The 23060-nt window shown below is 38.9% G+C and overlaps 1 protein-coding gene across 1 annotated transcript in view; it reads right to left on the reverse strand.

Annotated features, from left to right (window-relative positions):
* Window positions 1-16831, reverse strand: part of NOX3 (NADPH oxidase 3) — a 62424-nt gene extending 45593 nt beyond the window's left edge. The window contains exons 1-6 of the mRNA XM_008062248.1: window positions 16690-16831; window positions 15976-16071; window positions 15751-15861; window positions 14407-14491; window positions 4824-4969; window positions 1291-1472 (exon numbers count right to left, since the gene is read on the reverse strand). Of these exons, the coding sequence (XP_008060439.1) occupies window positions 1291-1472; window positions 4824-4969; window positions 14407-14491; window positions 15751-15861; window positions 15976-16071; window positions 16690-16734 (665 nt within the window). The 5' untranslated portion in view covers window positions 16735-16831. The remainder of the gene's footprint in view (window positions 1-1290; window positions 1473-4823; window positions 4970-14406; window positions 14492-15750; window positions 15862-15975; window positions 16072-16689) is intronic.
* Between the last annotated feature and the right edge of the window lie 6229 nt (window positions 16832-23060).

Consider the following 23060-nt stretch of genomic DNA (forward strand, 5'->3'; position numbering starts at 1 on the left):
TATTTGACAGGACTGTCGTGGAGGTCAAATTGATCATGTGTGCGCCTGCACACTTATGTTTGTTGCAGCACTTTTCACAGTAGCAAAAACATGGAGCCAACCCAGAGGCCCGTCAAAAGTGGACTGGATAAAGAAAATGTGGTACATATACATGATGAACTATTATGCAGCCACAAAGGAGAACAAAATTATTGGCTTTGCAGCAACATGGATGCAGCTGGAGACAATCATACTGAGTGAACTGTCACAGAAACAAAGAACTGAATACCACATGTTCTCACTTATAAGTGGGCCCTGAACACTGAAAACATGAGCATAAGGGCAGGGTCTGCAGATGCTGGACTCTGCTAGGGGAAGGAAGAAGGGAGGAAGCAGGAGGGCACATGGTGACACACTGGGTACCTGGTCCACTATCAGGGAGTGAGAGGGCTAGCTAGAAGCCCAAATTTCACCTGCATGCAACTTTCTTATGTAGTAAACCCTCACTTGTACCCCATGACTCTAAAATAAAAAAAAATTGATCATGCAAACAAATATGCTTTGAAAGTTGTAAAATGGAAGAAGAAGGCATCAATTTATGAAATAATTAAAAGGGACAAGCTCTTTTACAGACAACAGTCGATTAATCAATCCAGGGCCATTTATTCATATTAAAAGAATTAAAAACATTATATTTAAGGGTGCGTGCATCAACTTCCTGGTGAAGAGATGGACAGTATCAAGCAGGTCCTGAATGCCAGAACAGTATTTTATGGGATCTCCAAGTAAAAAGGAATCCTAGAGGTTAAATGGGGAAACTGAGGCCCAGAGGACTCTGATAACTGTTGACAGAGCTGGATCTACAGCCCAGGTCAGACTGTCAACGTCACATACCATCTCTTCCTGCACACTGGGTTCCCTAGCTGATGATTTTGGTTAAGCGGGAGTGAAATCTGAGTGTCAAAAATATATATCCTGACTGATCCCAGATAAATTGGATTGCAGAGACAGATACTGGATGAAACATGGATCTGCTGTCATCCAGCATTCATTAGAATTCCTGAATCCTATAAACATGTCAAGACTCACTAACGGAGTCAGCTAGGAAAAATAAATACGATACTTCACTGCCTATGCAGCTTATTTTCAGTGCTACTGAAAAAGTATTTGCCACTGTGAATATACTTTTCACACATTATGTGAGTCCTTTAGTCACTGCATGTCGTGTTCCTTCATCAAAAGGACTTCCCACGATTATTCTGAGATTCCCAGAGGTAAAAATCTTGCACAGTGAGCACAGTATGGACTTACCTTGTCCCGTGGATAACCAGACTGAGAAAGAAGACGATGAACACATGGTGCATATACCAGAACAACTCATAGGAGACATGTCTGATGAACTCAGTTGAAGAAGTCATGATCAAGATTAAAGCCAGAGAGATCACCAGGCCAGTGATGCCTGCTATTGTCCTTAGCAGCTCGGTGGTTGCATTCTAAAAACAATGAATGCCATGACATTAATATCTTAGTACATTTTCCCATTTTTAGGATCAATATTTGATTCCAAGTAGGGATCCATTCAAAATTCTCAGACAAAACGTGCCCTCAAGAAAGGTCCAGGCACAACTCAAGAAGTAAATTCCTTCTTCTTCCCCCATCCATATCTTATGGTGGACCTCTGCTTTGCTCAAATTTTAGAAAATACCAATTTATTAATTACTTTTTAAGTTTGTATAAATCATTTTCATGTCAAAGTTATTGTATTGAATTGAAATTGGGTCAATATATGAAAAGAGTTTATTAAGATAAAATACTGCAAAATAGATCTGGGTTTTTTAGTTTTAAGTTTTTAAAATAAATATGTGGATCACTATGCTTAATTGCATTTTAACATTAATAAACAGATTTTTTGAGAGTTCCCTTAGGGGCATTCCTAATAAAGCAGCTGTACACTCTGTTCCCTTGGTAGTTATTCCTTGCTCTGGCTTTTTAATTGGAAAAACCATGACTTGCATTTCTTTAGCGCTGTCTCTGGGGGCCTAGAATAAGGCTTGGTAAATCCTAGGTGATCAATAAAGGTACAGCTATTCTTATCTGGTAGACACCACAAAGAGGCCAGAATTCTGACCTGTGAGTTCAGGGGACAGTTAAATAGCCTTTTAGAATATGAATCACAAAGCATTTTGTTTTTATTGTGAGTTTCCCATATTCTTGCCAAGTCATTAGTATTCATTGTATTACTATCCTTGAGCTGGCCGTGAGCTCAATAAACTCACACTGTATCTTTTGTCAGTAAAACCTCATTAATTTGGGCTGCTTTGAGATCTGGAGGTAATTTGGACAGGGACTTCTTCATTGTTTATTTTTTCTTCATAGAGCAAAGAGTGGAAATGAAATTGAAAGGGGTATGTCTCAAACATTTTAAATATTCTTTTTTCAAGTACACGCAGGCATTTTAGAAATTCACTTCCATCATATGATGTGCTAATTTCAAATCATTCTTCTTTGCTTATTAAAGCAAATCCTCACGCCTCTGTTCTCGCAACACACTTATAGACTGGTTGAGTCTCAACGTATCCTCTGAAGGAATTCCACTGCATCTCTAGAAATGCTCTGTAATGTACACTTTGTGTTATTGATACTCATCTCTCTCCAAGTACCTCAAATTAGAGGGTTTTCTGAGTATAATTAGTATTTACATAGTATATGATGAGGGAACCCCCCCAAACCCGGAATTTATTTATTAAAAATGGTGTATTTATTCTTACATGTTTAAACTTCAGTCACCTTCAAAGTACTCTCCCTTTGATACAATATACCTGTCGAGATGCTTTTTTTCACTGCTCAAAACAGTTTTTGATCTCATCAATTTTGATGTCTTTTAGTACTCCAGCCATTTTTTGTTTCACCTCTTTCACATAGGCAAAACGTTTCCTTTGAAGGACTTTTTATATCCAGGGGAACAAAAAAAGTCACTCGGGGCAAGATTGGGTGAATAGGAAGTATGGGCCATGGGGGTCATGCTGTTTTTGGGTCCAAAACTGCCTGAACACTCAGTGAGGCGTGGGCAGGTATGCTTGTAAATACTCATTATGAAATGGGCAAATGCATTAAAAGAATCTCATAAAAGAAAAAAAAAATTCACTGAAGCAGAACACAGCCTCTCACAACGCTACCTGGTACATGGATGCCGATGGGTTCCTAGAACACTTACCTAGCGAGGGAAGCCTGTACTACAAGGGGCCTGCCCTCCAAAAGATAATTCTGGTTTTTTTTGAGGGGGGGTCCTCTCCTATTGCTTCTAAAAGTTTGAAGTTACCATATTGGGAGTAGCTTAATTATCTCGTCCAATTGCCTTAAAACTATAATAAATACTATTTATTATATAGCCTATTCAACATATTGAGATTTATTTTGGAGAGTGTATAACAATGAATGTCCTTGGGAAATAGCGTTAATCCTAGTAGGTGCCCAGATAAATGCTATCACTCAATAGAGTAGCCAAAAGCATTCCCAAGTTCTTAGGATGGCTGCATTTCTGATTTATAACTGTAAAATTTGTGCTTCCAAGTGCTGTCAGCTAAGAAAAGCTAGCTCAGCTTGATCAGCTGATGGCTGATATTGAAAATCATCATAAGGTAATTAGGGGACATGGGAAAATCTCCCCAAAAACAGACTTTGAATTTTCGGTCTTTAAATGAGGCTGCATGGGCAAAATGCTCACTTAAAGAGACAGCCTAGATAACAGTGAAGAGATGTCCATGGGTGGACTGTATTGTGTTAAGGCTTTTCTGAACAATATAGATTTTTTTAACCTCATCACCATGTATTCCAATATGGTAGTACATGGAGAAAGGGTTAGATCAATGACAAAGAAGAGGGGGGTGGATTAAGGGAGAGGAATACCTTCATCTCAAAAGGTGAATTGCTGTGGCCACTTGTTTGGTTTGATTTTTGTTTCCCTCAGCTGCTGCCACTCTGTGCATATAGGTAATTAGAATTAATGATGTCACTAGCCATGCAGGACTCATTAAGAAATTAGCTGCTTTGCCCAGTATCTGATTTGGCAAACCAGTTACTTACATATGAGGCCAAATTACATGGCAGAGGAGAAGAGATCCAGAAAACAATTTGCAAATTGAAATGAAGACATCCAATTTATAATCCCAGATTTAGATGGCACTTCTCATGATGAGTCAAATGTCACTGAAAAAACAGCTAGTCATGAGTGGTTTTAAACTTTTCAGATATTCGGGTTTTAACAGGTCCCTGCATTCCCTGTTAAAGCATCTACATCTACCTATATATATATTATTTTGCTATAAATTTATTAAGTGGCATATGTTTTTCTCCTTGTCTATCACCTCTCAGCAACATTAATAATGTCAGACAAAAATAACTTTAAAAGGATGTGACACTGATGTTATCATTAGGCCGAAACATTTTCTCTCCAGCTCTTTTATTAAAAGACTTTGATGCTGGGTGTGGTGGCTCTTATCTGTAACCACAGCTCTTTGGGAGGCCGAAGGGAGGATAGATTGAACCCAGAGTTCAAGACCCACTTAGACAACATAGCAAGACCTTGTCTCTACAAAAAATTAGCCAGGCATGGTGGTGCCTGTCTGTAGTCCCCAGTCAAGAGGCTGAGGCTATGGGGTTGCCTGAGGCCAGAAGGTCAAGGCTGCAGTGAGGCACTGTCCTCCAGCCTGGGTGACAGAGTGAGACCCCCCACCTCCCAAAACAAAATAAAACAAAAAATAAAAGCTGTCGAAATATAGTGTACCTGATAAAGGGATTGGAAAGGATTTTCCAGAGAAGAAACTAGGAAACATGCAGGAACTCACTGTGGGGAAGGTCCGGATGGGGTTGAGGTAGCTCTCATTCGGGGTATTGCCCAATTTGGAGAGCACAGCCTGAAGTCCTTCAGCCTCCTCTGACTGGCTCCAGCGGTAGCGCTCCAGGTTGAAGAAATGGGCCACGATGTGGATGGCTGGTATGAAGAGAAGACGACATCAGACATGCACTATGTGAATTTCTTCCTTTATTAGTTACTCAAAAATTCAACATCTCTGTGCTCAAGTTTTTCTCTTCTAATTTTTGCAATCTGTCAGGGAAAATAATTTATTTTATTTTGTTATTTTGAGTCAGGGTCTTACCCTGTCACTCAGGCTGGAGTGCAGTGGCGTGATCCTGGTTCACTGCAGCCTCAACTTCCTGGGCTCAGGTGATCCTTCCACCTCAGCATCCCAAGTAGCTGGGATTACAGTCACACACTGCCATACCTAGCTAATTTTTGTTTTTCTTGTAGAGAAGAGGTCTCATTATGTTGCTCAGGCTGTTCTTGAACTCCTGGCTTCAAGCAACCCTCCTGGCTTGGTCTCCCAAAGTGCTGGGATTACCTGAGTGAAAAATTATATATTTATCATCTTTCCCAGGGTCTTGAATGGAGTGAATGAAATATTTCTGAAGTAATTGTGTGGTCCTTCACAGTTATTTTAATTATATTAACAAAGTAAATATCAACTAATCATAATTTTTTTATTTTTTGAGTTGAAGTCTCACTCTGTTGTCTAGGCTAGAGTGCAGTGGCATGCTCACAGTCACTGCAGCCTCGACCTCCTGGGCTTAGGTCATCCTTCTACCTTAGCCTTTCAAGTAGCTGGAACTACAGGTGGGTGCCACCACGCCTGGTTAGTTCTTTGATTTATTGTAGAGATGAGGTCTCGCCAAGTTAGGCTAGTCTCGAACCCCTGGACTCAGGCAATCCTCTCACTTCGACCTCCCAAAGTGCTGGGATTACAGGCTTGAGCCATTGTGCCTGGCAATACATCATAATTTAATTTTAAATATATGGTTATTTTGGAAATGGGGTAAGTGTTGTGACATCACAGTATAATTATATATAAGATGCAATTCTTAATAAAATAAAAAATATAGTTTCTTAAGAAGTCAGAAAGCATTATTCCAGAATATATATATATGATATAAATGATAGGCACCAGGGGAGATGAGATAATGTTTTTGTTGTCTTTCAGACACTATATTTTCTACCTTTTCCTTTATACATTTGAATATACAGTAGTCCCCAGTCTGAAGTTTCACCTTCCTTGAGTTCAGTTACCTGAGGTCAAACATAACCCCAAACTGTTAATTGGAAAATTCCAGACATAAACAATTCCTAAATTTTAGATCATGTGCCATTCAGAGTAGCGAGATGAAATCTCGTGCCCTCTTGCTCTGTTTTGCTTGGGCTGTGAACCATTCGTTTGTCTAGTGTATTCATGCTGTAGCTGCCACCCATCTGTGAGTCACTTAGTAGCCATCTAGGTTATCAGATTGACTGTCAAAAATGGCGGTGCTTGGGTTCAAGTCACTCTTCTTTTACTTAAAGATGGCCCTAGTGCACAAGAGTAGTGATGCTGGCAATTTGAATACGGCAAAGAGAAGCCATCAAGTGCTTCCTTTAAGTGAAAGGGGCGAAAGTTCTCAACTTGATGAGAAAAAAAAATCATATGTGGAGGTTGGTAAGATCTACGGTAAAAATGAATCTTCTATCCATAAAATTGTGAAGAAGGAAAAATAAATTTGTGCTAATTTTGCTGCCACACCTCAGACTGCAAAAGTTGCAGCCACAGTGCATGATAAGTGCTTAGTTATTCTGGAAAAAGCGTTAAGTATGTGGGTGGAAGACATGAACAGAAATGTGTTCCCATGGACAGAATTGGGTTCAGTACTATCTATGGTATCAGAGGCATCCACCGAAGGTATTGGAGTGAGTCCCCCAGAAATACAAGAGGACTACTGTGCACATACATGCCTATACATACACACACATATATACACACATATATTTGCATGTGTTATTCCTGGTGGATTGAAATAAGCCAGTGTTTGTGGAACTAAACATAGCCTCTGTTTATTCCTAAGAAGTAAATGGAGATTTCTGAGTCTGGGAAGTGGTGACGCCTAACTTCCAAATGAAGAAAAAGAGCTCAGAAACACAGCATTGTTTGGTGTGAGGATTTTGTGTCCAATGCTGCTCTTTCTTGCCTTGTGAAATCTTCTGGGAAGCCAGCAGTCCCTTCTAGACAGCAACATACTAATGCTTTTCCCGCACATGGAAGTCTGTCTACGTGGCCAGTTGATACTTGCCATTGGGATCAGATTCAAGTGTGAAATGAGGATTCATTGCCCAGGGTATAGAAAGTTTCCCAATTGATACGTTTTTTCTTTTCTTTCTTTCCTATCTTTCTTTCCCTCCCTCTCTCCCTCCCTCCCTCCTTCCTTTCTTCCCTCCTTCCTTCCTTCCATCTGTCTGGGTCTCACACTATTGCCTAGGATGGAGTGCAGTGAAATGATCATGACAATCATGGCTCACTGCAGCCCTGACCTCCTGGGCTCAGGTGATCCTTCCATCTCAGCGTCCTGAATAGCTGGGATTATAGGCGTGTGTGCCACCACACCCAGCGAATTTAAAAATTTTTTTTTTAGAGACAAGGTTTCACTATGTTGCCCAGTCCAGTCTCAAACTCCTGGGTTCAAGCAATCTGCTCAAGTTGACCTCTCAAAGTGTTAGAATTATAGGCGTGAGCCACCACACCTGACCTTCTTTTTCTTTTTCTTCACCCCCAGTGAGAAGTAGCAGGGCTTTACTTCTTTCATATGGTCTATACAAACTGAGGATGTGTTACAAGATCCTCTGTAGCTGTGCATTGTGGGTTGAGGTGTGAAAGAAGGTGTGAGGGAAAAAGTAACAGCAGAAACTCCTTAGAATATTGATGTCATTTTGGTCCCTGTGGTCCTAGTAGCAAATTTATTTAGAAATGGCATCTTCTGTTTAGCCTTTTCTCTCTGTCACCTGAGCTCCTGTTATTGTTCCCTTTTCTGACTCGCAAAGTTTTCTACTCATGTTTTGTGACCCAATTCAAAGTTGTTTTTTATCTCACATTCTTCAATCCCACAGGCACAAATGACCCTTTAACTATAGCATTTCTCAGATATTATTGCTGTGAGTAAAAATAAATCACCAAACACACACACACACACACACACACACACACACACAAACAACTAGTCAGGCGTGGTGGCGTGCATCTGTAGTTCCAGCTACTTGGAAGGCTGAGGCGAAAGCATTGCCTGAGCCCTGCAGGTCGAGGCTGCGGTGGCTGTAAGCATACCATTGCATTCCAGCCTGGGCAACAAGAGTGAGACTCCAACTCAAAAAAAGAAAAAGCTGTATCAATAATTGTTATACCTTTTGATTACTCAAAGCCCATTGTCCTATGGGTTGACATAAAATTCTTTGAATGGCTCACTTGGTGCCTTTAATCTAGAGTCAAACTATTCCTAAGGCTTATGACTCATCACAACACTTGGGGTCCTCTGTAGGTTGGCGTAAATGCTCCTTCTACACTCCGCCTCTTTCCTTTCACTCCTCTGCTCCCAGTTCTCTTTAATTTCTCCTCCATGGACTAAAGCACTCCAGGCAGGGAGTGGAGCTGTTCTCAGTTTACAGAAAGAGAAACCGAACTTCAGACCACATTCAATGAAATCATGGCATCATCCATGTGTGATAGTCAGAAAGATAATGCAGAATACATTCTCTTTCATATCATTTTATATTTTATAACATTCTTTTCCTGTGTAATGAGTTGTTGATCACAATCTCTTTGCTATTAGATTGATTTCCACATGAGAATTTGGCACTGTTTAACTAAATTTAAGGATGTTGATGGAATGAACAAAGATATTGGACTACTTATTTATTCTTATTGCCAGGTATCCCATCACAGAGCTGAAGAAACTAACTGCAGCAGTAGAAGAAAGCCCAAGATGCTTTACAAGAAGTAATTTCTGAGAGAATGTGCTGAAAACTGTTCTATAGTATTTTTCATGTGCTTTAAAGATCATGTCTTGGCGGGGCACAGTGGCTCATGCCTGTAATCCCAGTACTTTGGGAGGCCGAGGTGGGAGAATTGCTTGAGCCTGGGAGTTTGAGGCCAGCCTGGGCAACACAGACCCATTCCAAAAAAAAAAAGTTCATGTCTTTTTATTTTTATTTTTTTGAGTCGGAGTCTCACTCTGTTGCCCAGGTTGGAGCGCTGTGGCACACTCACAGCCATCCCAGTGTCAACCTGCTGGGCTCTGGCGATCCTTCCAACATCAGCCTTCCAAGTAGCTGGAACTACAGGTGTGTGCTACCATGCTTGTCTAATTTTTGATTTATTGTAGAGACAAGGTCTTGCCAAGTTGCCCAGGCTGGACTTGAACCCACAGACTCAGGCAATTCACTCACCTTGGCCTCCCAAAGTGCTGGAATTACAGACTGAGCCACCAAGCCAGGCCAAAAGTTTATGTCTTAAATGTTCCTTTGTGCCAGCCCCTCCATTTTGTTTTCTTTTCACAAGGTAGAAGATAAAAACTGGAATACTTTATTTATCTCAAAAATTCTCAGAGAGAACACTGCTCATGCCCAATTTGTTTGTCTAAATATTTTATTTTCCTCTTAGATCTGATCCTAACTTCACAATGATCACAGCTTGGAACTGAAGAAATACTAAATTCGGAATTGTTGCAAACCTATAGATACTAGGAGAGGTATTGTTTTTGTTCTTTTTTAGACCTTATATTTTCTATTCTTTCCTTTCTACATTTTAAGCTTTAAAATATGTGACCATGCTGTCTATGTTACATTGGATAGTTGCTTCAGATATGAGATAAAACAGAGACATGGTTTGATTTTGGTCTCTTAGTCATCCATATCATTTCCTGTTATTTGGTTTGAGATCAGTATGTAGCAGAAAGAATACGGAAGCAACTACGTCTCAACTACTTTCCTTCTTTCTACTCCTCTTTTCCTATCTGTGAAATGGATGAATTGGACTAAACTACATGATATCTAAGCTAGGGAGCTGCATGGCTCCTGTGACTTTTTCTGAAGTTAACTGGGATAAAAGGAATTTGTCAACAAATATGGAAGTAATGCAGACAGAAAACTCACGTTTTAATATGTTTTCACAATTAACACTGGCTTAAGGGGGCTCTTCAGTCTTGTGGTCAATCCGATGCCATAGCTACGAAGGCGAGTTCTTCGCGGCGTCTGTGTGGACTGACTATGGTACACACTGCTGTGCCCTTGGAGGAGCTCAAACCACACATTTTCCTAACCCACCCGGTTGTGCCAGGTTAAAAGATGCTATCACTGGATCTTTCTACGATTTTATGTTCTCCCCAAAGAACTTTTAAGAGAGCAGCAATTTTGGAAACACTACACTGCACATTTAATTGGTGTGTGAACTTCTGAGTTCAAATAAGGCGCTTTCATTGAAGAGTGAAGAAAAAAATCATAAAGGCTACAATTAGAGCCAGTTGCCCCAAGAAAGTTCCTTTTCCTTCGTTCTTTCTTTCATTTTTATTTTTCAGGAGATCAAAGGAAGCATAATTGAGGAGAATCTTGGAAGTGTGGTCAGTTCTTGCTGTCTTTCTGCCTGCCTGTTAGTGATAACAGTCATTTTGGAGTTAGGCACCTCCTAATTAAGCAGCCTTTAGAAACAACGACCCAGGAACAAATCCTGGCTGTGTGTCTGCAGCCAGAATTTGGCTGCAAACTTTCAAATCTGTGTTCTTATTTCGGTAGGAAGACTGGTTGACTCTGGCACCCTGTGTGTGCCCTGCATTTGTAATCACATGAAATCTTTTAGGCAGAATGGGGGACGGAGCCTACTCGGAGGTCCCAGAGCTTCAGACATCACTGGTTAGTCAGACTGCTTTAGAAGGCAGGACCTGAAGGCTTGTACCTTTAGGGCTGTTTTCAAAGGAAGAGTCTCCGAATCTCTGTTTTTGCAGTCCTCTTATTCTGAGCTCTCTCCTCTCACCCTGCCCCTGTTATGCTGATTGATGTTTGTAAACTAATTTTAGCAACTTATCAGAAGCTGTGTAATTGTACATCCCTGGAAACTGGCAGGCACAGGCTGTGGAATTTGCCAGAGAGAGCTGCTCGGGTCACTGTTTACAGCACCCTTTGATGGAAGCTCAGACTCAAGGTACGACTTTCCAATTGGAAGGGTCTTCAAGGTCTGCTGTGGACCAGGGAATCCGGAAAGATCTGCATTAATAAGGATGGAGAGGCTGTGAAACTACGATTTTTATACCAGTGGGGTTATAGGTCCTCAAAAATGATTTATTAGTGGCTGAAGAATGCTCTGGCAGCTCTTATCATAGGCAGGCAAGCAGGAAGGCAGGAAGCCAAGAGAAGAGTTCCTGTCACTGCATTTTTGGTGATGTCCTTGATTATAGATACTATTGTTTTGCCTCTTCCCTCCTCCTCCCTAGCCTACTTCCACCAGGCTCTAATTACATCCTTTAATGATTTGACCAATTAAAGCCTGCAGTTCAATGTATAGGGGAGCGGATGAGAAATTAGAGGTTGGCATGCAAACTTCTATGTAGATGCTCTTTTCCCAAGGTTACACACCTCTATTAAGCCAGTCGGCTATTTGAAATGCAGCATAATGGGTGATGCTAATAAAATAAGCGCAGGGACATTTTCAGCTGCTCCCAAGTGAATCTACCAGAAGGACAAAATGTGAAAAGCAAAGGTGTTTCCATGAAACCGGGACTTAGCAATTCTCCCCCCTACTAAAAGCGCGGTTGCCAGCCACATTTCTTCGTTAATGTGAAATGTAATAATTGCTTTGTCAGGGTTTGGGAGAAGCAGAGAGCTTTCTTCCCTCCCTCCTGCCTTTGCCTGGAGTGGAAACAACAGCAGTGCTGCTGGTTGCCATGGAGGTGTGGGGCGAGGGACACTTTGCTCTCAGATGCTGTTCTGACCCTGCTGGGCGAGCCCCGGGAGATGCTTGGGAGACTAGCAAGACAGTGGGGGCTCAGGGTGAAGGGGATTGGAAAGAATATTTGATTCGTTCCAGGGAAAGACGGGGAACGAACACCATCTTCCTGTAGTTGCAGCAGAATGTGAATTTATTATCTTGGACAACTGGCATCATTTTGAATCTCTTCATTCCCCATGCTGTTTTGTCCACCCCAAACTGCTCACGGTGCCCTGAACAACCTAGGCACTTGTGTCCCGTGTCTTTCCGGGCGATTCTCTCAATCTCCCCTGCCTGCTGCCTGCTCCTATTCATCTTTAGGTTTGACTAAATTTGTTGAGGACTTTTGGTGTGCCAGGGACTGTGGAAGCTACTATGTATATGGCACAGTCTCAGCCGTGGCGGCGACAGGGTCTGGGGCATTCCACTCTTGGTGTGACCTTAGACCTGTTGGTGAGGTGGCTGGATCAGGGGGAGGCAGGCCAGGAGATGAGTTCTGGATCTCTCACCCAGAAAGCTCCATGAAGGACAACGGGAGCATTTCAGACAAAAGGAATCACAGGAACAAAGGCTCAGGGACTCCCAGGAGCTGGGGGACACCTGAGGGGACTAAGGAAGGGGCATGTCGTGGGAGATCAGATGGCAGCAGGGCAGGGGCTAGGCTGGCAGAGTCTGCAGCCATGCTGAAGACTCTAGATATGATCTTATTTGCAATAGCATAGTGACCTTGTATTCTGCAAATTTCCAACTAGGTCCATTTCTGACAATAATCTGCACATCTTGTTAAGACGGCTAGATCGTATTACTGTTCTTTTAATTCCACAGAGGAAGGAGCATAAGGACCTTATCTGAGATCACACAACCAGTCAGTAGGAGGGGCATAAAATAACTTGATCGTCTGATTTCTAACAACTGCTGCCCATGCTGAATTATACTCCCTTCCTAAAACAGCACCGGCCATACTGGTTTCAGAAAGTTATAGCTGCTACCAGGCTATCTTAAACATCGAAGACATTCACGCTACATTATTAATGCCTTTATACAATTGATATATAATTAAATATAAAGATCTGTGCATGCCCAAAGGTTTAAGGAGAAAATGATTTTGTAACACATTTTTCTTTATTCTTTGCTTCTTTTTCTGATGTATTTTGATGCTGTTTTCCCCCTTCTCTCTATAATATCTTTTAAAATTTTTCTTTTAGAGCCCAGTTCTGCTTTAAAGCTTTTGCATGGTGAGAACAGTCTTCTTGCCACTTTACTGTGTTATGCAGAAATTAAGCTATTTAAGATTTTAAAGGAAGTCTAGCAATTCCTTGAATTCCTTCTCTGAGGAGCCTACCAAGTGGCAATCTGACCTCTGCTTGGATACCATTCTCAGTACTCTTAGATGACCTTCATTCTAATTTTAGGTAATTCCCAAGGTCTGGAAAAGTCTTCCATTTCTGAGCCAAAGTCTGCTTCCCTGAACCTTTATGCCTTCAAGCATTCACTCCTTCATCAAAGGCTGTTTGCACCTCTGTGTACTCAGCACCCCTGCAGGCCCTGGAACACAAGGATGACCCAGCAACCTAGCTCTAGCCCTCTTTGCTGGTTTTCTCTAGGATGGAGTATCTTTTGGCCCTTGTTTCTTAACAAATCACAAAGACCTTTTGCAAAGCATTTCTTGGGTGGGTTTAATCTGGCGTTGAAGACAATCAGTGGGGAGAATCTTCCCCTCATGTCTCGCTGCACACCCAAAGTTGTGTTAATTGGCACTCGGCACCGTCTGTCATGTCTTGTTGCTTAATTAAATTCACATTTGTTTTGAGTGTTCCTTTTACTCTGCTATTTTTTATGCATGAGAGGATAAAAACAAATGAGGAAAACATTTTATAGTTAAATTAGTTGAGAGAAACAGTCCTGAATCATAACTGTTTATCGTTCAGATAGCCTTTTATTTCAATGTCTTTGTTTTCCAACAAAACCACAAGCCAGTTGGTCATTGACCCTCTTCTTTTCTTCCTCACCAGAGTTTAACCTTGGCCTTGAATGCTAATTTCTAGTGCCTTCCTCTTGAATTAGAAATGTAATAATAACAATAACGCTTTATATGCCTATAAAGCTTCAAATCTTTTCAAGATCCTCTTATATGAACTAGCTTAATAGTACTCAGAACCTTGCTCACATGGTCTTTCTTTTTTCTTTTTACTGCCCATGATACCATTTGATAGTCATTTTCCTACGACTGTGAATGAGATTTTGAGCATAGGTCAATTTTATTTCCGATGTGAATTATATTGTATAACAAAGTGTTCAGTTTTCAAGGAGGTATTTAGCATTGTAGTATCAACAAACTTAACTATTCACAAATAAAAATGAAGCTTCACCAACTTTTCTTTGACAAATTGAGGTCTTGGTAGAGAAAACTCATATATGAGCATAAATGGGAAATTTAAAAAACCCATTCGTATAAGGCTTATGTGGTCAGATGGAGGACAAAATTTATTTTACCTAAGGGTGAGACTTAAGGAAGGGAGACTTGAAAGGGAGACTTAAAACAAAATCATAAAGTTAAACATTAAATATTTTTAAGCCCATCAGGCAATTAATAAGTACTTACCTGCATTAACAGCTATCCCATAGGCAACCAGTTTGTGAAATTGGAGGTTTTTGTCTAATTGCCGTCTCCATGGTCCTCTGCAGCACTAGAGCAACAAGAACAACAGCAAAAAGCCTGATTTAGGGAAAAATCACAGTGATAACAGTGTCATGAAAGTTAAGAGAACAGGACTCAGGCTTTGCTAAATTGCTTAAAGTGGGGCCAGGTGACACAAAAGTTGATGGCCACTCGTCAAACTGGCAAAACAAAATGTTACTTGCTTTGCCAGAATTTCAACTAAACGTGATTGAATCCGTTTTCTGGTTATAGCGTGAAACTTTTGAATACACTTGCTGATATGCATGCTTTACTCAGCTTCTTTGTTTAGGAAATGAAGAGGATAGCCATTATCCTCTTCCAAGTGATGAAACCAGTCTGCAAATTAATAGGCACTGTATGCATCTATCCTTGGAGGTATTGCTGGGTCAATTCTGGACCGCAATAAAGCAAATGTTGCAATATTTGCGAGTTACACGAATTGTTTAGTTTTCCAGTGCATTTAAAAGTTACGTTTACACTATACTGTAGATCATTCAATGTGCAATAGAATTATGTCTAAAGAAACAATGTACATCTTTAGCTAGAAAAAACTTGCTAAAAATTGCTGACACAGAGACACAAAGTGAACACATACTGGTGGAAAAAATGGCACTGATAGACTTGCTCGTTGCATGGTGGCCACAAACTTTTATTTTGTAAAAAACTCAATCTGTGAAGTGCAATAAAATGAAGCACAGTATAATGACGAATGCCTGTGTAATAAGTTATTTCATCTGGCAAAGATTATTGAAGGTCTCATTTTCTGTAGGCTATTCTGTTTAACAGGAAACACAGGCAAGTACTTAACACCATGAGATCAATCCAAATAGGAAATGTCCCATTATGTCTGGAAGGTGCTCAAATCTACATACTAAAATCTATGTATAATGATTGTGTTTTCCGGGGGTGAGAACTTAGAAAGATGTTTCCTGAGTGCCATTTGTCTCAGCTGCTTATTTGTCTTCTTTCAGTCAGAAATGGCAATAGTTCAAGCTGTTATAAAGCTTCGTTTCCATGGGGTCTTGGGAGAGGGTTGAGCTGTGGGTTCAATGTCATGTAGGAAATCAATGGCAAAATCTGAAGCCAAAATCAGTTGTACTGATTCCTGATTTTCAGTTTCAGCCATTCTGTTCTTTATTGTGAAGAAACAAACCCAAGTGTAAATCAAAGTTGAGAATTTCATAGTAAAGTACATCATTGTTTTCAATGGCACTTATATTAAGAAGTCATAACAACTGAGATTATTTCAAATATTTTAGTACTTACGATACTTGTTCCTCTTATGAATGAAATGAGGTTTCGACTGATAGGTAATAGAATTAGCATGCAGTTAAAATTCAGGCACAGTGCGGATGCTCGTGCCCAAGCCAATGCTGACTGTCCGTAGGTAAAGATACAAAAAAAGAGATACAGTGAAAATAAGGAAGCTAGGGAAAATAAAATGCATTTTGTTTTCTGGAAACATAATGTTTAATTACTAACTGGACTTACACCTAAAATAACTCGTGTGTAATGGAAAGACTCCTCCTCTTCATACCAACAGAATGTGTCAATAAACAGATATAAATTCACTCCCAGCCATGAGAGCTAGAGCAGAATGAAAAGAGAACCAATCAATGTTACCCTCAACCTTTTCTTCTATTCTAAATCACTTGGGGTTCTTCTTTTAAAGGTGAAATAAAAAGTTTCTCAATACTAATCAGGATTACACCATATATTTATTTTATCATAAATTAGTGTTTAATAGTGATTATAATAGAAAGAAATTCTTAACTTCATAAAAAATTTAAACACATATGAGTCAACTTTAAGTAATTAAATGAAATTACAAAACCTTAGCATTGCTTGACAATGATGTCAAGAAGAAGGAAATCTTTAAAAACAACTCAGAAAGTACTGTAGAAAAATTTCAATTTCATAGTCTAATTCAAAGACTTCATTTGATTTAGAGAAACATTCATACATTATGCAAAAACAAACTACTTGACTTTAAAAATAATTAAAAATGAACTCAATCGGAAAACAACTTCGCATGATTCTATAAGGGTAAATTAAATATAGCTGCTGAATGTTTTCTAGCAAGTTTGAATCTTTTAACTAGAGTAATATTTCAGACTATTTAGTGTTCCTATACAAGTTATCCTAAAAATCAAAGACTATTTAAGCTATATATTTAAAACTGAACAACAGAAATGGGATACTTACTACTAATAAGATGGAGAGACATTCACTCAAAATCCAGCACCCCATCGTGACACGTTTGGCTCTTTTGCTGTCAGTAAACCAGTTCTTTCATTCACCTGAATCTGGATGTTGGGTCCTCAGTTAGGGCTTCCCTACTAAATTAATTTCATCTTTTTGTCTCAGGAAGCACCTACTGGGAGCAACTCTCGAGGAATTTCTAATTAAGGACTTCTTGCCAAAGGCACATCACCAAGCTGACATGCCTCATGACCTGGGTAAACACAAGGCAAGTCTCTGTCTAATGATTCCTTTCTTCAAAGATCTTAAAAGAAAAGAAAGCTGGTTTTATTAAATTGTCCTCATGTACTTCATACCCCCTTCATTTTCTACATGATTGCAGTCAAGATGATAATAAGTCTCTATGTAAATATGAGAAATAACCTAATTGCTGATGCCTGCATGCAGCAAAGCATTTTGTCTCAAGCTTTCTCTATTTTTTTTTTTAAACTTCTTTACTTTCTTTCCTCTTTTTCAAGAAAGCTCTCCATAGAAAACATGGAATAAGGGCTAAATGGCTATGAATCAATCTTTCGGAAAACAGTGAAGAAAAAAAGATTCTAAAAACAACAACAACAACAACAGAAAATGCTCATAAAACTAAAAGTGTGACTCTAAAACAATAAACTTTTCTGTGGGTTAATGAAATAAATCTCATGTTTTCCCCTATAATCCCATGTGGTATACTTTTGAGGCAAATGAGAATGTCCCTTCATAACTCATAACTAGGAGGAGCTGCTTGGGAGTCTGGTTCTCTGGTTTTGTGTAAGCCATAGTTAAATACGATGATTGGGACTCTACTCTGTAGCAAAGTTATCCCAATTGAAGCCATTTTATTGCTATTTCTGACCAATATTTCAATGAACATTTTTAGACAATTTAGATGAAAATAGGAGATTAAAATCATTTGGATATCTGCCTAAGCTTTCTGAGTTTCATGTGGTAGATCATTTAGTTGTTCTACAATACGTTAAATTAAAAAAAAATCCTAGTAAAAATAATAGTTGTAAATATTCATTGACCAATATTTATCCAGGCACTAGAGTAAGGACTTTTCAAATATTGTCCAACTCAATCACATATGGACTCCATCAGATAGATGTTATCAGCCCCTTTAGAGAAATGTGGAAGCAAGCTCAAATGCAGTAACTTGCAGTAGGAGCAGTTGGGATTTGAATTCAGTTCTCACTGACTTTTACATCTTCATTTTTAACCACTACCTTATACTGCCTCTCTTATGAAATATTTATGTATGGATTTGCTCATCAAAGTATACTTACTATACAGATATAAATTGCATTTGTATAAGTTGAATGCATTTAAGTTATAGGAATTAAATTTTTTAATTACAAATAAATGTTGCTGTATGTGATTATATTATTTCTATATAATGCCAACAAAGTCTTAAAAATGGATAAATAAGTTGTCTATCATACTAATCATATTTTGTATTTTCTGCATTTTGTGATGCTTTGGCATGTTGGAGTCTTGCAGTCTTGGGGAGGAACCACTCAAGTTAGGTTAGTTAATTCCTAGTAATAGTGAACAACTTGTCTGTGAGCCAACCATCCAATCTAGAGTCCATATCCCCAACCCTCTCCTTTATCAAACTCTCACAGGCAGAACTAACTTTCCCCCTTTCCTAAATCACCCAGGACCAGGTACTTGACAACTAGGGACCACCCCCATAGCCAAGGGTCTGCCAGATGTATCCTATGATCCAATGCTAAGCCAGCTTCATTTAGATTTAAGCTACTTTGCCCCTTTCTTCTTGCAAAAGCCACAAAAAATACTGGGACCTATGTTTCTCCCTTGCTCCTTCTGCCTGGTCTACCCTGGTCAAAGATTTTGGTATCCTTTCTACTAGTCACCAGTCCTAACTGTGAGGTACCTCTTTTGAGCCTTATTTTTTGCATTTGTTTGATGGAACTCATCATAATATGTACCTCATAGCGTCAGTCCCGTTCGTTCCCTTAACACATACACAGATGTACACATACACTCACACTAAAGATGATGCCTCTTTTGGAGAAGTCTTACATTGGTCAGTAAAAAATTTGGTAGATTTAACTTAGAAAAAGCCAACATTGTAAAGGCATTTTTTTCCCTCTGGAAAGAGGTAGAAGCACAGGTATTTTGGAAGCCTTAACCTGAGATTAGAGTGCAGTTAGTAAAATATCTTTAGTAGCTTCTTTAACTGTGAGCACTATAAAGATGTAAAGTCTTTATATTCATCTCTTTAAGCCAATAATCTTCTACGATGAAATGATTTGCTATTTCTGAAGTGTTTAGGATTTCCGTATCTTAGAGACCTTATTCAGTCGGGTTATAAAAATTAATTCAGAGAGAATGCATCTAGAATTTTATCCTATTTCTTCAAGTTTAGATTTCATGAGTGTGAGGAAGAGTTGAAATTTTCTAGTCTTCTGTTCACTTTACAGAGTTTTGCAAATGAGAGATGTACTGCTGAATGAGAATGTATGGTCACTTTTTTTGTTAATTGTTTAGAAGATTTCTAGCACAACAGCAAAAATAAAATTTAAAGGTTTAGGCTTAAAAGTTAATCTTTACATGCTTCATACTTATATCTGAAACGTGATTTGTTTGGTCCTCATTTTGAATATGTAAAGAACATTATATTAAAGTGTAGTCATCATTCATTTATAGTATACAAAAAAGGTTAACAGCTGTATTATGAAAGTATAACTCATGATTTAACTTAAGACTTGCTTTCATATATTTTATTTTTGTAGAACTTCCAATGATTTTCAAGGCATTTGTATCGAAGAATCACATCCAAACTTCATATTATATTCAAATTCATTCAGAGTTCAACAGTTTTATGCAATTGATGGGCATATATTTTCTTTTCAACTTTTCTATTTTCACAGTTAAGAATAATCAGATGACACCACTGATTGTTTTACAGAATTGGCATTGTACTTCATAAGACTCAAGATATCATGTCTTCTATCACATATCAGAGTCCAACTCAGTTCATCCTGTGGGCTCCTTTTCAGAAGCATTCAGTTTTTTATCAGCAAGACAGTAGGTTGCTCTCAGTATTTGTTAATTTAGATGAAGAAATTTCTGGGATGCATATTATATTCAAAAGGTCTGCCTCAGTTTTTACTTCATTGAGGGAATCAGTACAGATCACAATTTAAATGAAGATTCTGAATCATTTTCCAAGAATCAGGGTCAAGTTAATGGAGCTGCATTAAAGAAGCAGGCGATTGTACAAAATCTATTGAAATGACATAAATGCTCAGAATTTTGTCTATTATCCCCTAATTGTTTTTGTTGCTAATAGGTAGTGCCCATCTCATTTCCCAGAATATTCTCCAAACAAAAGAAGTGAAATTTGTCTCGTTTGTTTCCACAGTGATTACTGTCTTTTTAATTAAATGAGTATAGGTATATTCAAGCCCATCACAAAAAGATGACGTGGGTTTCATTTCCCTTATAAAGTTCACCAATAACAAATCTTCTAAAATGGAAGAATGAGGAGGGAAATGGAACAAATATATTTACAAAGGCAGGCTAATTGCCTGTATATATGAATGCAAATGCTATACTAGCCATGCTACATTTCTGGACTGGATTAGTTCTATTATGTTTATGTTTAGTCTCTTGGTTGATCAGTTGACCCAACAAAGAAACACTTTTATCCTCAAGAGCAAGTTTGATCACCTAGTATCTTTTGCTGCTGCCTGCTATATGGTCTAGGTCCCCTGTAGCTATAGCAGAACTCAGAGTATAAGAAGAACATTGCTGAATTATTCTCTCCTAAGTAACAAACAGGTTTTTGCCTTTTCCTGAAAGTATTTATAAACATCTCAGGATTGAGGTGAAAATAAATGAAGAAAAAATGCAAACACATATAATTCCAAATTCTTACATGCTTATTTTGAAGAACATTTATTGTGATAATTATGTAATTATACTGGATAAATCATATATTGGATACATTTCATTTTTTTAAAGGAAAAGAAGATTAAAGGAAAAAAGTCCATGCATTAAAATATATCTGATTTTTCAGTACAATTTAATTCAATTTATCATGTGTCCTCCCTTTTGCTGAGTAAAGTATATGGTGTTTTTATTTCATGAAACATTGTATTCACTTAATATCTTTTTTAAATGGCTTGCGCCACACCCTTAGTTAACATTACTCAGTAAAGCTTTTTCCCCCACCTGTGTCATGAGTCTTTCGTTTATCCAACTCTCACAAACTCAAAACACCTCCTAAGACCACTGGCACAGCCAGAGTCAGAGATCTGGCTTCTCTTTTTAGAAGCTTACAATGCAGTTGGGATGGCGACAGGGACGTGTGCATCATTTAAAGGTAAGAGCGTCCTGGGGTGGTAGAGATTGCTTATTCAGGGCCTCCTAAGGCAGGAAGAAGTCTAGCTGAGGGACTTACTCTGGGGAGAATTCTCCATGAGGTGGATTGAGCTGGGTCTTGTAATGTCATGTGAAGACAGAAGGGAGGAAAAATAAGTTTGAATTTCTGGGTCTCTCAAAGAGTCATTTGAATGCTCCCCAAACATCCATCAGCAGGGAAAAATACTCCTGACTCCAACTCCCTTCTTGTGGCTCTTCCGGTCTAGTCTACAAAGCCCAGTACATCTGTGCTTGATTTGCTTCTCATTCTCCCGCCTTCATCTTCATCACTGCTCACATGTTTGCAACACATTTTTTCTGTCTGTTTATCAATTCTCCTAAAACCCTTCCCGAAGTCCTTTGGAGAGGTGCTCCTTCAGGGAGCACAGTTGCTGGGTTAATTGAGGATCTCAGTTCGTCAGAGAACAGATCGACTGACTCATCATGTCTTACTTCAAACTACAGGGCACAGGTCGAAGTCTCTGGTTTTGCCAGTTTAAAATTTTTGATTTAGAAATGTGGTGAAAGCCAGGCTCGCCATGCTTTCAATGTTTTTTTATCGCGTCGAACACACATGAGAACTTACTAAATGTTTAATAATGAACACAGAACCACATTCATTTCTCCACTTCTCAACACATAAGACAATTCTGTACAAATCCCTGCCCAGATCCTATCCCAGGGATTTTCAAGCAGTCAGCAGTTTTCATTAAAGTTTAAAAGTGAAAGGGAAGTTTTCCTTTCTAGGCAGTGAATCACTTAACTTCTGAGCTCAGGAGAATTTAAAGTTGAAGAAGGCTAGTCTAGAAATCCCTTCTTTGCATATCCAAGCTGTTCATCTCTCAAAAGTCAAAGTGGATGCCAGAATTCCATAGATTTCATTTTTCAAGATGAACAGTCATTTTTGAACATATTTCAAGCCAGATGGTTTACAGTTCATGTATTTGTTGGCGTTTTCCTGCCACAACAACTAAATATTGAAGACACATATTTGTGATGAGGAGAGCACTTCCAACCCGCTTTTCCTGCTGCTCTTTCGGGCTGACTGGTCCCCTCCCCACCCTGGTCTATATCACCGCATGCAGCAAGGGAAGGCTCCCAGGATTCACACGATGAATTACAACCATTTGATTTAATAGACGGGGGATAGGCGAAATAACATAAAACAAGCTTCCTACGAATAAATATTTCTTGTAACGGTCATGAATTTTCCAGGAGCAAATAAGAAAGCAAATGAGCAGCTATTGAAATATTCTGTTTTCATGATCTGTTTAGACAAGCTGGAAAGTTTACTTTTCATCCTTAGAGTGCCTTATAACCCAGTTTGCCAAACTGTGGAACTGTTTGATCAGAGTTCAGAAACGAACAGGAAAATCAAACAAAGGTTTAGTATTTAAAAAAATAAAATAAAATAATCAGATATGAAAATGTCAGCTGGAGAAAGCATTGCCCACTTGTTCTGAAGGATACCAATGTCACTCAGCAGGTTCAGAGATTTCTCTCTTCCAGGATGAAATGATTTGCTGTTCATTTGTCATCTCTTGCACAATTTGTTATTATTCTGCTCAACTATCAATGTTTGCATTATTACGACTTTGAGACTCATTTTGTTGACAAAGGGCCATTGGGAAGCTGAAACAAAGCAAAACACTTTTAAAGACATGGAAAACAGAAGAAAGAATGTAAGCATGTAAAAGAGGTATGTTTGCTTGGAACCGTAATAAGATTTTAATGAATATTCCATAAGCACTACACAAGAAACTGGCAGAACAGAATACTGTAAAGCAAACCTGCCCACAGCTGTCATTATAACCTTTGTCCAATGACGCTGGATATGTACACACAAAAAGACTTGGGAATATTTTTTTAGAGTTGGTTTGCAGAGTCCCATGTTTTGAATCAAAATTGTCTAGAATCATGATTCTCCAGAACTGAAGGAAACCATAGTT

This window comes from Carlito syrichta, unplaced genomic scaffold (assembly GCF_000164805.1).
Source record: "Carlito syrichta isolate Samal-C Ts95f unplaced genomic scaffold, Tarsius_syrichta-2.0.1 Scaffold305681, whole genome shotgun sequence".
NCBI lineage: Eukaryota > Metazoa > Chordata > Mammalia > Primates > Tarsiidae > Carlito > Carlito syrichta.